The 15,435-nt window shown below is 41.7% G+C and overlaps 1 protein-coding gene across 2 annotated transcripts in view; it reads right to left on the bottom strand.

Annotated features, from left to right (window-relative positions):
• parpbp (PARP1 binding protein) overlaps positions 1-15,331 on the bottom strand; it is a 20,594-nt gene extending 5,263 nt beyond the window's left edge. The window contains exons 1-8 of one of the 2 annotated variants that reach the window (XM_061983529.1): positions 15,238-15,331; positions 12,028-12,182; positions 11,592-11,810; positions 11,446-11,526; positions 9,347-9,520; positions 9,129-9,283; positions 1,834-2,017; positions 1-104 (exon numbers count right to left, since the gene is read on the bottom strand). The exon at positions 1-104 is cut by the window's left edge and continues 78 nt beyond it. In XM_061983529.1, the coding sequence (XP_061839513.1) occupies positions 1-104; positions 1,834-2,017; positions 9,129-9,283; positions 9,347-9,520; positions 11,446-11,526; positions 11,592-11,810; positions 12,028-12,177 (1,067 nt within the window). In that variant the 5' untranslated portion in view covers positions 12,178-12,182; positions 15,238-15,331. Of the gene's footprint in view, positions 105-1,833; positions 2,018-9,128; positions 9,284-9,346; positions 9,524-11,445; positions 11,527-11,591; positions 11,811-12,027; positions 12,183-15,237 lie in introns of both variants that reach the window. The other variant, XM_061983528.1, reaches the window with a different exon arrangement.
• Positions 15,332-15,435: the final 104 nt, after the last annotated feature.

Genomic DNA, 15,435 nt, shown 5'->3' with positions numbered 1-15,435 from the left:
GCGCAGGGAGGCCTCAGCGCTTCTTCGTCCAGCAGCGCCATCAGCAGCTTCACGGTGTCGCGGCCTCCGTACGCTGTGGCGTGGTTCACCACGTACGCTTTGGGCTGCGGGACAGCTTCAGTTAGTCGGTGCGACTAGAACCCAGACCCGCCAGCCTTCACCGGTATTCAGCACGCAGAGGCATCCTTTCATGCAATTTGTCACACCAGGGTCAGCTTAAGGTCCACTTTGATGAATAAATACATCTACAGTTGTGCTCATAAGTTGACATACCCTGGGAGAATTCATGATTTATTGCCCATTCTTCAGAGAATAAAAACTTTTCTTCCACTCATGCTTAATGGTTGTGTGAAGCTATTTATTGGCAAAACAACTGTGTTTACTCTTTTTAAATCAAAATGACAAAAGAAAGTACCCAAATGACCCTGATCAAAAGTTGACATACCCCAGTGACTTTGATCTGATAACATGCACAAAAGTTGACACAAACAGGTTTGAATGGCTAATCAAGGTTCCAATCCTCACCTGTGACATGTTTGTTTGTAATGAATGTGTGTGTATAAAAGGTCAGTGAGTTTGTGGTCTTCTGACAGACCATTGCATCTTTCATCCAGTGCTGCACACATGTTTCTGGATTCTGAGTCATGGGGAAGGCAAAAGAATTGTCAAAGGATCTGTGAGAAAAGGTCATTGAACTGCATAAAACAGGAAAGGGGTATAAAAAGATATCCAAGAGATTGAGAATGCCAATCAGCAGTGTTCAAACGCTGATTAAGAAGTGGAAAATGAGGGATTCAGGTAGACCAGCAAAGATTTCAGCCACAACTGCCAGGAAAATTGTTTGAGATGCAAAGAAAAATCCACAAATAACTTCAGCTGAAATACAGGACTCTCTGAAAAATTGTGGTGTGGCTGTTTCAAGATGCACAATAATGAGGCACTTGAAGAAAGATGGGCTGCATAGTCAAGTCACCAGAAGAAAGCCATTTCTGTGCAAATGTCACAAAGTATCCCGCTTACATTACACCAAACAGCACAGAGACAAGCCTCAAAACTTCTGGAACAAAGTCATTTGGAGTGATGGCTTTCTTCTGGCGACTCGACCATGCAGCCCATTTTTCTTCAAGTGCCTCCTTATTCTGAAGAATGGCCAAGAAATCATAAATTCTCCCAGGGTATGTAAACTTATGAGCACAACTGTATGCATCACACTTTTCGTACATAACCTGAAGTTTAGAGAAACGTGTCGTGTCTTCGACACGTGGAGAAGCAGCGACAAAGGTGACCAAGCACACCCCTCTTCCTCTGCTTCAACCTGCAGTCCCAGTGACAGTGCCGGTGAGTAACTAACGTTTCCATACCTGCTCACTTGTAGCTTTTAGGCTAAAATAACGTTACCTCTTATGTCAACCAGGACTGCAGTAATTTTAGCTAGACTAACGTTACCTTAGCATAGTCAGAGGCTAACGGTAACATTAACCTTTTTGTATGTGTCTGATAAGGTTAACGTCCTCTTGTAGCCTACACCACTCCAGAGTTTGCAGGTCTGTCTAATAAATAATACAAATGAATGCAGGATTTTCCCTGCATTCATTTTTCTTAGGTGGCCTATTTAAAGGGGCACTAACAGTCAATATTTATTTTCATTTTTTTAATTAAAAAATAAAAGTGAGTTTTTGTTAAACCAAGTATTGTGTGTTTTTTTCCATATACAACAACCTATCTGGGTTCGATAAGAGAATCAATAAGGAGTCGGTTCGATAAGAGGATTCGATAATGGCATCGAAATCGATAATTTCTTAACAAACATCATCCCTAGTGCTTGTACGTTACCCTGGCAGGGCTGATCCCCGTCCCGCCTCCCGGCGAGGTTTCCTTCCGTTCCTGGTTCAGCTCGCAGATCCTAGCCTTTAGCTCGGTCGCAGTCTCTTCAGTCGCAGCGCTCACCGCGTCCCCGCCGGAGCACCCTTTTACCAGCGCCGCCCGGATGGCCGACACCAGCTTGGCCCCGCACACACTAGGAGACAGAATTCTTGTCAACCTTTGACATTTTAGGCCTTGTGTTAGAATAATTATGTGTAAGTTATCACACAACTCTTATGCTTAAAGGAAGTTGCTGTAGTTATTATCAATTGTGCAACTTATTGTCTTGTAATTAATGTACATCAGAGCTATTCAAATTGTTGTATATTTTGATTTTAGATTCAGCAACTAGTGTTTGGATCCCACTGTACGCAATATCTGAAGAGCATGGGAAAAAAAGCATTTCACTGTGGTGTATTCTGCATGTGACAAATACAACCCTTGAACCTTGTGCTGAAGTTGTACTTTTCTATCTGTGCAAAGGGACAACTTGCAATCTTGGATTGCGATTCGTCTCGTATCAGTGTTTGTGTCCAGAACATCGAGTACCGTGACGCAGACAAAGCAGAGACAGGGCGATATCACGAGTGTCAGCAAATTTGCATTTCTGAATCATCATATATTGTGTCTAACTGGGGCTGCTGAAATGACCCCCCTTCCTTCAAAAGCAGTCTCAGTGATGTAACCAGGGACCTCCCAAATAATGCGCATGTGGGACTGGATCTTAGAGCGTAGGTTGGAACTGTAACTACGGTAAGTGTACAGCACAATACGTCTCTCCTCATTGAGCAAAATGTAACTCTGTCTCTGCATGATTCCTTGCTTCTTGTCTGTTTAACAGACGTCATCAGTGTTTGAACCTGACACCTTGAAGTTCTCAGTTTCCACCGGGCGCTACGGTTTGGTTGGCCGTGCATTTCCAGCAGGTACCGGCACTGGTAGAGGACGTCAGCCCTGGCGGGATCGAGCAGTCAAGAGAATTTTGTGGGAAAACCGAAGAAGGGGCCTCATAGCGGAAGGTGTTTGCACGAGGAAACACAGTCCTCCCCTGAGAGCCTGAGCACACAGACCGCTGACAGTCGGCCCCGAGTTCATCCCTGCCTCGTGAACCGAGAGCCCCGACGTGTTGTTCCGACTCGCCGGGGCGGGCGAGGCCTCGCATGATCCGGTGGTTAAATCATTCCTGATAAGCACTGGTGCTGCTCGGCACAGGACCATGTGATGCAGGAGATTCTCCTCAAATTCACACCTCAAACCGTTAGATGCATTATCACGGCCAGTTTAGACGGGAGTCGTTTGAGGCCACCAAAGCATTAGCAACAACGGCCACCCACAAACCACCAGAGGACTATCATTGTGTGTGTGTGTGTGTGTGTGTGTGTGTGAGTGTGACGTTCACAAAAATATTGGGACACGAGGCCCAACAGGAAGTGGCCTGCACTAGGGATGTCCCGATCCGATATTTGGATCGGATCGGCTGCCGATATTTGCCAAAAATTGCGTATCGGCAAAGGCATGGGAAAATGCCGATCCAGATCCAGTTTAAAAAAAAATTCCGGTCCGTGTTTTCCAATGCACCGATTTAAATAATACATTCCACTTTTCTGCTGCTCCCTAATTTCCATTCCGCATTTTCCAGCACACCTTCAACACATCCACAGGTCTGTGGATTCTCACGCAGTTGCTTTTAGCTGCTGGCATTACACGACAGGCTCTTCTCACTCTTTCCTGTGTCTCCCTCTTACAGACAGCAAGTGCACCTTCTTACACACGTCACATACTGTCACGTCATACGTCACATACTGTCACGTCATACGTCACATACTGTCACATCATACGTCACATACTGTCACGTCATACGTCACATACTGTCACGTCATACGTCACATACTGTCACGTCATACGTCACAAACTGTCACGTCATACGTCACATACTGTCACGTCATACGTCACATACTGTCACGTCATACGTCACATACTGTCACGTCACACGTCACATACTGTCACGTCACACGTCACATACTGTCACGTCATACGTCACATACTGTCACGTCATACGTCACATACTGTCACGTCATACGTCACATACTGTCACGTCATACGTCACATACTGTCACGTCATACGTCACATACTGTCACATCATACGTCACATACTGTCACGTCATACGTCACATACTGTCACGTCATACGTCACATACTGTCACGTCATACGTCACATACTGTCACGTCATACGTCACATACTGTCACGTCATACGTCACATACTGTCACGTCATACGTCACATACTGTCACGTCATACGTCACATACGTATACGTCCTCCCCGAGCAGAGAGGTAGCAGCATGGCTAACGTTAGCTGTGATGCTAGCGCAGCCGTGCGAGCAACGCTCCCTCTAAGGTGCGCGCCTGTGCAATTGCGCACTGTTTAAGCGTCCTCTGCGCATAGCAAATCTATGCCACGCACAAAATCAAATAAAAAAATAAGCGCATAACAATTTTCGACACACGGACACGACAGAGAAAACCGTTTTCGTCATCATTGTTCAAATATTGTGACGTCTGTCGAGACGCTTATCTCCATTCGGTGCCACACGTCCACACCATCAAAATGCCGAGGCAAACATTTCCACATCAACACCGTATGAAAAATTAGTGATTTTTTTAGTTGTGATTTCCTTCTCTGCATGAAAGTTTAAAAGTAGCATATATTAATGCAGTATGAAGAAGAATGTTTTAATGTAGACATGCAAGCCTTAAAAGAAAATTTTGAAAATCAAGACTACCGGTACATTTCCTGCAAATGGGTGCATTTCTACCCTATATTTTAACTTTAGATTTATTCTCATATCAAACTCTTTTGGCTGTCTTTTTGACACTTACATCCACACCCTGGATTATAAATAATGTAAATAATTCAATGTGATTATCTTGTGTGATGACTGTATTATGATGATAGAATATATCTGATAGTATATATCTGTATCATGAATCAATTTAAGTGGACCCCGACTTAAACAAGTTGAAAAACTTATTGGGGTGTTACCATTTAGTGGTCAATTGTACGGAATATGTACTTCACTGTGCAATCTACTAATAAAAGTCTCAATCAATCAATCAAAACACAGAATCATCATACTGCTGTGATTATATGCATCAAGTGTTCATTCAAGGCTAAGGCAAAATATCCAGATATATATTGTGTATCGCAATATGGCCTTAAAATATGGCAATATTAAAAAAAGGCCATATCGCCCAGCCCTAGTTCAATGATGCCATTTCTGTTTGTCATGTATAATTTTGTCTATTTTGTGTTTATCCTTGAATAAACAGGTCAGTTTCTTGTTACCAACCATTGTGTATTATTCAAACTCCCCTAATTCAGCTGGCTAGTTGTTATCAAGAGTACTAAAACCCTTTTCAACATGATTCTGACAACTAAGTAGGCTAAATAACTTTAAACTTTAATACATGCTCAGATAGGCCAGTATCGGTCAGTATCGGTATTGGATCGGAAATGCAAAAACAATATCGGTATCGGATCGGAAGTGCAAAAACCTGGATCGGGACATCCCTAGCCTGCACTCACTGAGCATTCCTTTTTTCTTGTCCTATCATTTTTAGTCTAGTCCAGGGGTCAGCAGAACGTAAATGAGCGCCATAACCACAACACCAGGGGGAGCTCCACAAACCACGTCAAACCCAGATTCCCATCTAACAAAGGTTTTAGCTCATTCTCCTTCTATGCCACATCAGCTACCCCACCCCCCTTTTACTTTTGAACAAAAGACAGCTACCATGACCACCCCCCGAACTGTGAACCATCACTGTAGACACAATGTCACCTCCATATTTATACTGACTGTCAATCAGAATGTGCAATAATGTTATGTTACTCACTGTGCCTAATATATAACATTTTTTATTTTTATTTTAGCTAAGTAACTTGTTGAAGGGTGGACTAGCAAAGTAAGATTTTCATTGTACGGCAAACTGTCTGTCTAACTGTGCATATGACAATAAACAATCTTGACTCTCCCAACAGGTGTAAAATAAAGTGCATCTCTATCCTCCTTCAAAACCACACTAAAAGAACACCTCCAGGCAACTACTACCCTAGCCTAACCCCCTCACCCCACCACATCCCACCTCCCCGGATTGTAAATAATCAAATGTGTATAGTTGTTCTTATGCTTTCTGAACTCAGTATGTTCGCCGCTCGCTGTACATATCCTACCAAGTCACACCTACACTGTTACCTGCACTACCATGAGCTAATGAAATGAAATTTCGTTCTTATCTGTACTGTAAAGTTCAAATTTGAATGACAATAAAAAGGAAGTCTAAGTCTAGTCTACAATGTCCATTTCTCAGATGATAAAATTGTTGATGGCTGTCAGAATAATTGTATATAAGTTATCACACAACTTGTTTTCCCGTTAGTTCAGTCTGCTCTGCGAGAAGACAAAAGCTGTCTTTGTCTTTATCAAACAAAAGGCCTGCCGCTTGTAAACCTCCACTGTGTGCGACGTGGAAGTGTCGGTCTCCCTGATCTATTGGACCTTGTCACGACCCGAGATCTACAAAGCAGAGAGGGAGCAGACCTGACCTCGCTCTAGGCACCTTTTATTTGAACTGTTTATGACAGAGTGCAACAGCTATTTATGACCACCTCCCCTTAGGAGCAGCTGCGTAATGTAATGTAATGTAATCAGGAAATACGCAAATAAAGGAGGAGGCGTGGAGCTCCCTCGTCAGGGCGTGGGACGACACTGTACAAGGGTACAGGTCTACGCGCTCTCCTCATGAGCTAAATTAAATCCTATCTCTGTTTGATTTCTTTGCTTCTTGTCTTGTCTAATAGATGTCATCGGTGTTTGAACCTGACAATAGCAACCCCCCCCCACCAAATCCCACACCCCAGATTGTAAATAATTCAATGTATATACTCTGATGATTAACTTGTGTGATGACTGTAGTATGCTGATAGTATATATTTGTACCATGAATTGATTAACATGGACCCTGACCTAAACAAGTTCAAAAACTTATTGGGGTGTTACCATTTAGTGGTCAATTGTATGGAATATGTACTGTACTGTGCAATCTACTAATTAAAGTTTCAATCAATCAATCAATCAAAAAGCAACCCTGGAGCTTTTTCAAAAATGTATGAGAATGGAAAAAGATAGGGGAAAACATACTTTTTTGTTTTAATATGACACAAACCTCCTAATTGTTAGAAAGCCCACTGTTTATTATGTTTGTGTTCATGCTTCACTCATGAGAGTACATGGCGAGCGCAGTTTTGTCCTACTAATTTCGGCTGTCCATGAACGCACCGTAGTTGTGTGGCCTGTGACGCAGCAGTTTGTTTACATCAGGGGGTGCCCGTTACATCGATCGCGAGCTACCGGTCGATTGGTGAGGGTGTGTCACTCAATCGCGAGACCTAAAAATGACTGATCATCAATTTTCACTAAGACGTCACTTTTGTCACTCGGTTGCCATTCATGCCAGTCCAGGATCTTGCGCCATGACGTTGGATGTATGGAGAAAAAAAACGACCGCCTGGAACGCGAAAAGCACTTTTTATTTCAACAGACAGATTTCTATTACGTACGTGGATATAGTCACGGGCGAGTGAGCATGACGTGAATTTTGACTTTTTAATTATTTTGCGTTGTATCTTAATTATAGAATGTCTAATATATCACTTGTGAGAAGAGCGATCACATTCATTGAAACATCTCAGAAATGTAGTGACAGGTGGGTGAGCATTGGTTTTGACTTTTGGATTATTTTGAGTTTTCTTTATTTATTATATATATATTTTGGATTATTTTCAGTTTTTGCATTTTATATATTTCCACTACGGAATGTGTCAGTTTTTACTATTGAGAGGAGTGATCGCATTCATTTACACGTCTTTATTATGCCCAGAGATGCAGTCGTGGGTTTAGATTTTTTTAATTTTTACTATTATTTTGAGTCTTTTAATATGATTTATAAAATTACATGGGTCAGTTATTGAGGAGTGATCGCATTAATTAACACGTCTTTGGTACAACTTTTGAATTACATGGAGTCTTTGCATAGTATCTTAATTATAGAATGTGTAAGATAGGTGGGTGAGCATTGGTTTTGACTTTTGGATTATTTTAATTTTTTTAATTTAATATATAATACGGAATGTGTCAGTTATTACTTGTAAGAGGAGCGATCGTATTAATCGACACGTCTTCATACGCACAGGAACGCAGCCGTGGGTGGGTGGTGTGAGTTCTGATTTTTGGATTATTTTGAGTTTTTGCATTTTATATATTTCCATTTATACATCTTTATTATGCCTAGGGATGCAGTCGCGGGCAAATGTAGCGTGCTGTGGGTTTAGATTTGTTTATTTTTATTATTATTTTGAGTGTACTTTTTCCTATGAAACGTCTCAGTTATTACTTGTGAGAGGAGCAATTCCATTTATTGAAACACCTGAGCAAGTGTTTTGACTTTCGGATTATTTTGAGTCTTTTAATATGATTTATAAAATTACATGGGTCAGTTATTGAGGAGTGATCGCATTAATTAACACGTCTTTGGTACGACTTTTGAATTACATGAAGTCTTTGCATTGTATCTTAATTATAGAATGTGTAAGATAGGTGGGTGAGCATTGGTTTTGACTTTTGGATTATTTTGAATGTTTGTATTTTATTTATAATACGGAATGTGTCAGTTATTACTTGTAAGAGGAGCGATCTTATTAATTGACACGTCTTCATATGCACAGGAACGGAGCCGTGGGTGGGTGGTGTGAGTTCTGATTTTTGGATTATTTTGAGTCTCCCGGCTGGCCTGGGAATGCCTCGGGATCCCCCGGGAAGAGCTGGACGAAGTGGCTGGGGAGAGGAAAGTCTGGGCTTCCCTGCTTAGGCTGCTGCCCCCGCGACCCGACCACGGATAAGCGGAAGAAGATGGATGGATATATTTCCACTATGGAATGTGTCAGTTTTTACTATTGAGAGGAGTGATCGCATTAATTTACACGTCTTTATTATGCCGAGGGATGCAGTCGCGGGCAAATGGAGCATGCTGTGACTTTTGGATTATTTTGAATTTATCTCATGAAAAAATGTAAAAAGAAAACAAGGTACATAAAGTAAATTGCATTAATCCTCCACGTAGAAATGTTTTGAAAGCTAAAAGAGAACCAAATGAATTCCTTCCGAGTTCCCCCAGCATGTTCACGCGTCTGTGAGTGCAAGGCGCACCTTGGGTCAGGCGTCTCCCCCAGGATCTCCTCCAGGTCGTCCAAGAACTGCACAAAGCTGGACAGGCCCTTGACGTGCTTCCTCAGCGGGTCCGTCTCGGCCGGAGCGTAGCCCTTCCCGCCGAGCTGGATGGTCCTCACGAAAGACGTCAGCGCCTGCCAAAGTCAGGCGGTCAAAGTCGCCTTTGCTGGGTCAACCTTTCCCCCTCAGCATCTTACCAAAAAGAGGGACGTGCTGCTGCTCCGCGCCGCGTGTTTCACGTCCGTGAAGGTCCGGCGGCCCAGTGAGCGGCTGGGGACGTCGAGTGTGAGCGCCAGGGCCAGGTCGTTCTTGGTGTTGACGAGCAAGCTCAGGTAGGAGCAGAAGACTCTTCTAACTGCCGCTTTGATGACCTGCTGTGGAGACACCGTGCTCAGAGGTGCTTCTTGAGAGGATGGAGATGCTTGGCACTAGAGATGTCCGATAACATCGGACTGACGATATTATCGGCCGATAAATGCTTTAAAATGTAATATCGGAAATGATCAATATCGGTTTCAAAAAGTAAAATGTATGACTTTTTAAAACGCTGCTGTGTACACGGACGTAGGGAGAAGTACAGAGCGCCAATAAACCTTAAAAGGCACTGCCTTTGCGTGCCGGCCAATCACATAATATCTACAAGGCGTACTTGGTCAACAGCCATACAGGTCACACTGAGGGTGGCCGTATAAACAACTTTAACACGGTTACAAATATGCGCCACACTGTGAACCCACACCAAACCAAAATGACAAACACGTTTCGGGAGAAAATCCGCACCGTAACACAACATAAACACAACAGAACAAGAGCCCAACTTTGAAGCAATGGATGGAAACAACAATGGACATATATCAAATGGAGAAGATAACTCCCTTTATTAATTATAAATTGGAGAAATTTACTTCATAATGGGAAAACTGGGTCAATTATGTCACGCCCCATAAGCATGACTTTAATTTTTCGAATTAGTGATTGTACTGCTTTAAAAAAATTAAAGATTACTCCCTATATATATATGTATGTGTATATGTATACACACATACATACATACATACAACATTGGGACGGCGTGGTGCAGTGGAAGAGTGGCCGTGTGCAACCCGAGGGTCCCTGGTTCAATCCCCACCTAGTACCAACCTCGTCATGTCCGTTGTGTCCTGAGCAAGACACTTCACCCTTGCTCCTGATGGCTGCTGGTTAGCGCCTTGCATGGCAGCTCCCTCCATCAGTGTGTGAATGTGTGTGTGAATGGGTAAATGTGGAAGTAGTGTCAAAGCGCTTTGAGTACCTTGAAGGTAGAAAAGCGCTATACAAGTACAACCCATTTATCATTTATTTACATACATATATATATACAATATATATGTGTACATATATATATATATATATATATACACACAGTATATATATATATATATATACACACATACATACATACATACATATATATATACACATACATACATATATATTTATATATTTTTTCTGATTATTATTATTATTAATGTATTATTATCTTTTGTTCATTTAATTTATGTATTTTTAGATACTACTTAGTTTTTTTGCTGTTCCTTTTTTTGGGGGGGTGGGTGGTTGGGATATAAACAAAAAAATATATGATGTATATGATATATGATGGCAGATATATGATGTATATGAATATGATGTAATGGATAGGAATGTCTGATGCTGGATGTCAATAAAAATAAAATGGAGAAAAAAAACCCCCACACCAAACAAGACTGACAAACACATTTCGGGAGAACATCCGCACCGTAACACAACAGAACAAATACCCAGAATCCCTTGCAGCCCTAACTCTTCTGGGACACTACAATATATACCCCCCGCTACCTCAACCCACCCACCTCAACCTTCTCATGCTCTCTCAGGGAGAGCATGTCCCAAATTCCAAACTGCTGTTTTGAGGCATGTTAAAAAAAATAATGCACTTTGTGACTTCGATAATAAATATGGCAGTGCCATGTTGGAATTTTTTTCCATAACTTGAGTTGATTTATTTTGGAAAACCTTGTTACAGTATTTTTCGGACTATAAGTCACTGTTTTTTTTATAGTTTGGCCGGGGGTGCGACTTATACTCCGGAGCGACTTATACTACGGAAAATACGGTACATTGTTTAATGCATCCAGCGGGGCATCACAACAAAATTAGGCATAATAATGTGCTAATTCCACGACTGTATCGGTATCGGTTGATACCGGAATCTGTAATTAAGAGTTGGACAATATGGGCAAAAAAGCCATTATCGGACATCTCTACTTAGCACTACCTGTGAGCTAGATGGTGTTGATGGGAAAGACGAGGCAGGACCGTCCGTGGCGTTGCCTGATAAGAACTCAAATAGCTGGACCTTGGCAATAGAAAGGGATTCATTAGTAGATTGTGAAAGATCTTCATCGGTGATGAACTACTCACAGGGCTCACGAGCTCCTCAGAGTCCCCTCTCAGCTCTTTGTACGCGGAGTGGATGTCCACCAGATCCACCGTGTTGGAGCTCTTCAGGAAGCCCTCATACGCCTCCAGGATGAGATCATAGTTCTCCAAGCGTGGAGCCTCCAGGTGAAGCTTGTGCAGCAGTAAGTGTTTCCACGCCAGCAGGACGTTGCTGAGAGCCACCTTGAACTCCCCACTTAGCTGTCACGGGGAGGAGAGAAAACAGCCAGCCGCCGTCTGGAATCAATCAGGCCACTTTTTATTCCGCTCCCGAAACGCCAGCTTTGTGTGGTAATGTCATCAGTTATGAGCGCGATGACAGGCAGCTCGAGGCTTCAAGTCATGACAATTTGCAGAGAGGGGGCTACACGCCTTGCCTTCATGCAAGTCAAATTGAAGATTTGACGCAATGAATCACCTGCTTGCTCACGTCAGCCATGGCCAGCTGCAGCACCATCAGCATGGCGTCGGCGCCGTGGACCGTGGTCCGCTCAGACCGCTTCAGCCGAGGACACGCTCGTCGGAAGGTCCTCACCATCTGCGCCAACGCCTCGACTACAGCGCGCATTGTTCCTTAAAACATGAAAGAATGGTGTGTCACAATGCACTGCAGGGGTGTGTGTTGGTGCACCATGTACAAAACATGAAAGAATGGTGTGTCACAATGCACTGCAGGGGTGTGTGTTGGTGCACCATGTACAAAACATGAAAGAATGGTGTGTCACAATACACTGCAGGGGTGTGTGTTGGTGCACCATGTACAAAACATGAAAGAATGGTGTGTCACAATACACTGCAGGGGTGTGTGTTGGTGCACCATGTACAAAACATGAAAGAATGGTGTGTCACAATGCACTGCAGGGGTGTGTGTTGGTGCACCATGTACAAAAGCCAAAAGCAGTGAAGTTGTCACGTTGTGTAAATGGTCAATAAAAAGAGAACACAACAAATCCTTTTCAACTTATATTCAATTGAATAGACTGCAAAGACAAGATACTTAACATTCGAACTGGCAAACTTTGTTATTTTTTTTCAAATATTAGCTCATTTGGAATTTGATGCCTGCAACATGTTTCAAAAAAGCTGGCACAAGTGGCAAAAAAGACTGAGAAAGTTGAGGAATGCTCATTATTTTGAAAATCCCACAGGTGAACAGGCTAATTGGGAACAGGTGGGTGCCATGATTGGGTACGAAAACAGCTTCCATGAAATGCTCAGTCATTCACAAACAAGGACGGGGCGAGGGTCACCACTTTGTCAACAAATGCCTGAGCAAATTGTTTAAGAACAACATTTCTCAACCAGCTATTGCAAGGAATTTAGGGAGTTCACCATCTACGCTCCGTAATATCATCAAAAGGTTCAGAGAATCTGGAGAAATCACTGCACATAAGCAGCAAGGCTGAAATCCAACATGGAATGCCCGTGACCTTCAATCCCTCAAGCGGTACTGCATCAAAAAGCGACATCAGTGTGTAAAGGATATCACCACATGGGCTCAGGAACACTTCAGAACACCACTGTCAGTAACTACAGTTGGTCGCAACATCTGTAAGTGCAAGTTAAAACTCTACTATGCAAAGCCAAAGCTATTTATCAACAACACCCAGAAACACCGCCGGCTTCGCTGGGCCCGAGCTCATCTAAGATGGACTGATGCAAAGTGGAAACGTGTTCTGTGGTCTGACGAGTCCACATTTCAAATTGTTTTTGGAAACTGTGGACATTGTGTCCTCCGGAACAAAGAGGTAAAGAACCATCCAGATTGTTCTAGGCGCAAAGTGTAAAAGGCAGCATGTGTGATGGTATGGGGGTGTATTAGTGGCCAAGACATGGGTAACTTACACATCTGTGAAGGCACCATTAATGCTGGAAGGTACATACAGGTTTTGGAGCAACATATGTTGCCATCCAAGCAATGTTATGATGGACGCCCCTGCTTATTTCAGCAAGACAATGCCAAGCCACGTGTTAGAACAGCGTGTAGTCCAGACCTGTCTCCCATTGAAAATGTGTGGTGCATTATGAAGCCTAAAATAGCACAACGGAGACCCCCGGACTGTTGAACAACTTAAGCTGTACATCAAGCAAGAATGGGAAAGAATTCCACTTCAAAAATGTGTCTCCTCAGTTCCCAAACGTTTACCGAGTGTTGTTAAAAGGAAAGGCCATGTAACTTTTTTTGCAATGTGTTGCTGCCATTAAATTCTAAGTTAGTGATTATTTGCAAAAAAAAAATTAGTTTCTCAGTGTGAACATGAAATATCTTGTCTTTGCAGTCTATTCAATTGAATATAAGTTGAAAAGGATTTGTTGTATTCTCTTTTTATTTACCATTTACACAACGTAACAACTTCACTGCTTAATCATTGAATGTCTATGAACGTTCTCATTCATCCGGGTCAGAGGTGTCAAACTCAAGGCCCGGGGGCCAGATCTGGCTCGCGACATCATTTTATTTGGCCCGCAAACACCTGGAAATGATATGTGTCAATAAAAGACTTCATATTTTCTCACTAAATGCAATGGATTTATTTCATTTTGACAGAAAAAATATGTGTACTGCTTGAAATTGCATACCTTTTAAATTCTAATACTATTCATTTACAGTGTATTATCATACTTTCCAAACATTTTTTGTCTAAATAAAAATACAAATCTGCTGGACTTATGATTTTACAGCAAACTACCCATCTAATTAATAAAATGACAATACATTTTACAGTGTTCTTTGCAGCATATTACTGTAAATTGAAAAAAAATTCAAACATTTTTCGGTAAAATTCTGTTGACTGAGCTGCCATATTTTTTATACTGTAAAATCTTGTTTTTAACGGTGTATTACTGTAAATGGAAAGACGGTACATTTTTTTTTTACGCTAGAAAAACTGGCAGCTAAGTTGCCAGAATAAGAAAATAACTTGTATTGCAACAAAGATGCCAGCTTTTTCCCAAACAAAAACAGTAGTACTGTTTTTCCATTTACCGTAAAATGTTGTAAAGAATATTTAAAAAACACTATATTTTACAGTAAAATTAATAAATGTAAAGTCTTTACTGTAAAATCGACTTAAAACAATTTATATAATTAATAATGAAATTCATTATTCACTGTTACACGCGGCCTTCTGATGGCAGCTATAACTGTCATGTGGCCCTCAATGAAAACCACTTTGACATCTCAGGGCATTCAATCGATCGCAACTGGACTGTTTGGTTTGTCTTAGAAGATGTTTCTCAATCTCGTTACCTTGCGTAATGACAATAAAGCTGATTCTGATGTTTCACAGCTCATCCAAGTAGGCTTCATCAGTGAATGATATCACTTGAATGATATTGTGATTTTGCACTGATTTTTTTTGCTCAAAGATTAAGATTAGAACAGTTTAGGAAAAAAATATAAAAAAACAAATGTCCAAGACAAGAAAACTGAAAAACAAATAAATATCATAATATCGTCAGTATCGACACAATGGCTGTTTGGGTCGCTCTACACACACACACAATGTTCTGCGTTTTAAAGTTTAAAACAACGTCCACGCTGAAAGCACGCATTTGAATCAAAAAGCTAACCCAGATAACTAGATTTATAGATACAGTAACTGTTAATGGAATGCCGCACACAAACCTGTCGTTTTGTTCGCGATCCAAACCCCCAAACTACGTGCTTAAATGGCAACGCAGCTGTTTTGAAATTTGAAATGACCGATGACGTCACCAGGAACGTACCAATCAACTTGTAGTAGACAGAAGCCCAGTTAAAACATCTTTCTTGTCTAACACATATACGACACATTGTGCGAATTAAAACATATTAAACATAATT

Source organism: Nerophis lumbriciformis, linkage group LG25, assembly GCF_033978685.3.
Source record: "Nerophis lumbriciformis linkage group LG25, RoL_Nlum_v2.1, whole genome shotgun sequence".
Classification (NCBI taxonomy): Eukaryota; Metazoa; Chordata; class Actinopteri; order Syngnathiformes; family Syngnathidae; genus Nerophis; species Nerophis lumbriciformis.
Note: the sequence above shows the minus strand (reverse complement) of the source record. Positions and strands in the feature narration are given on the sequence as shown.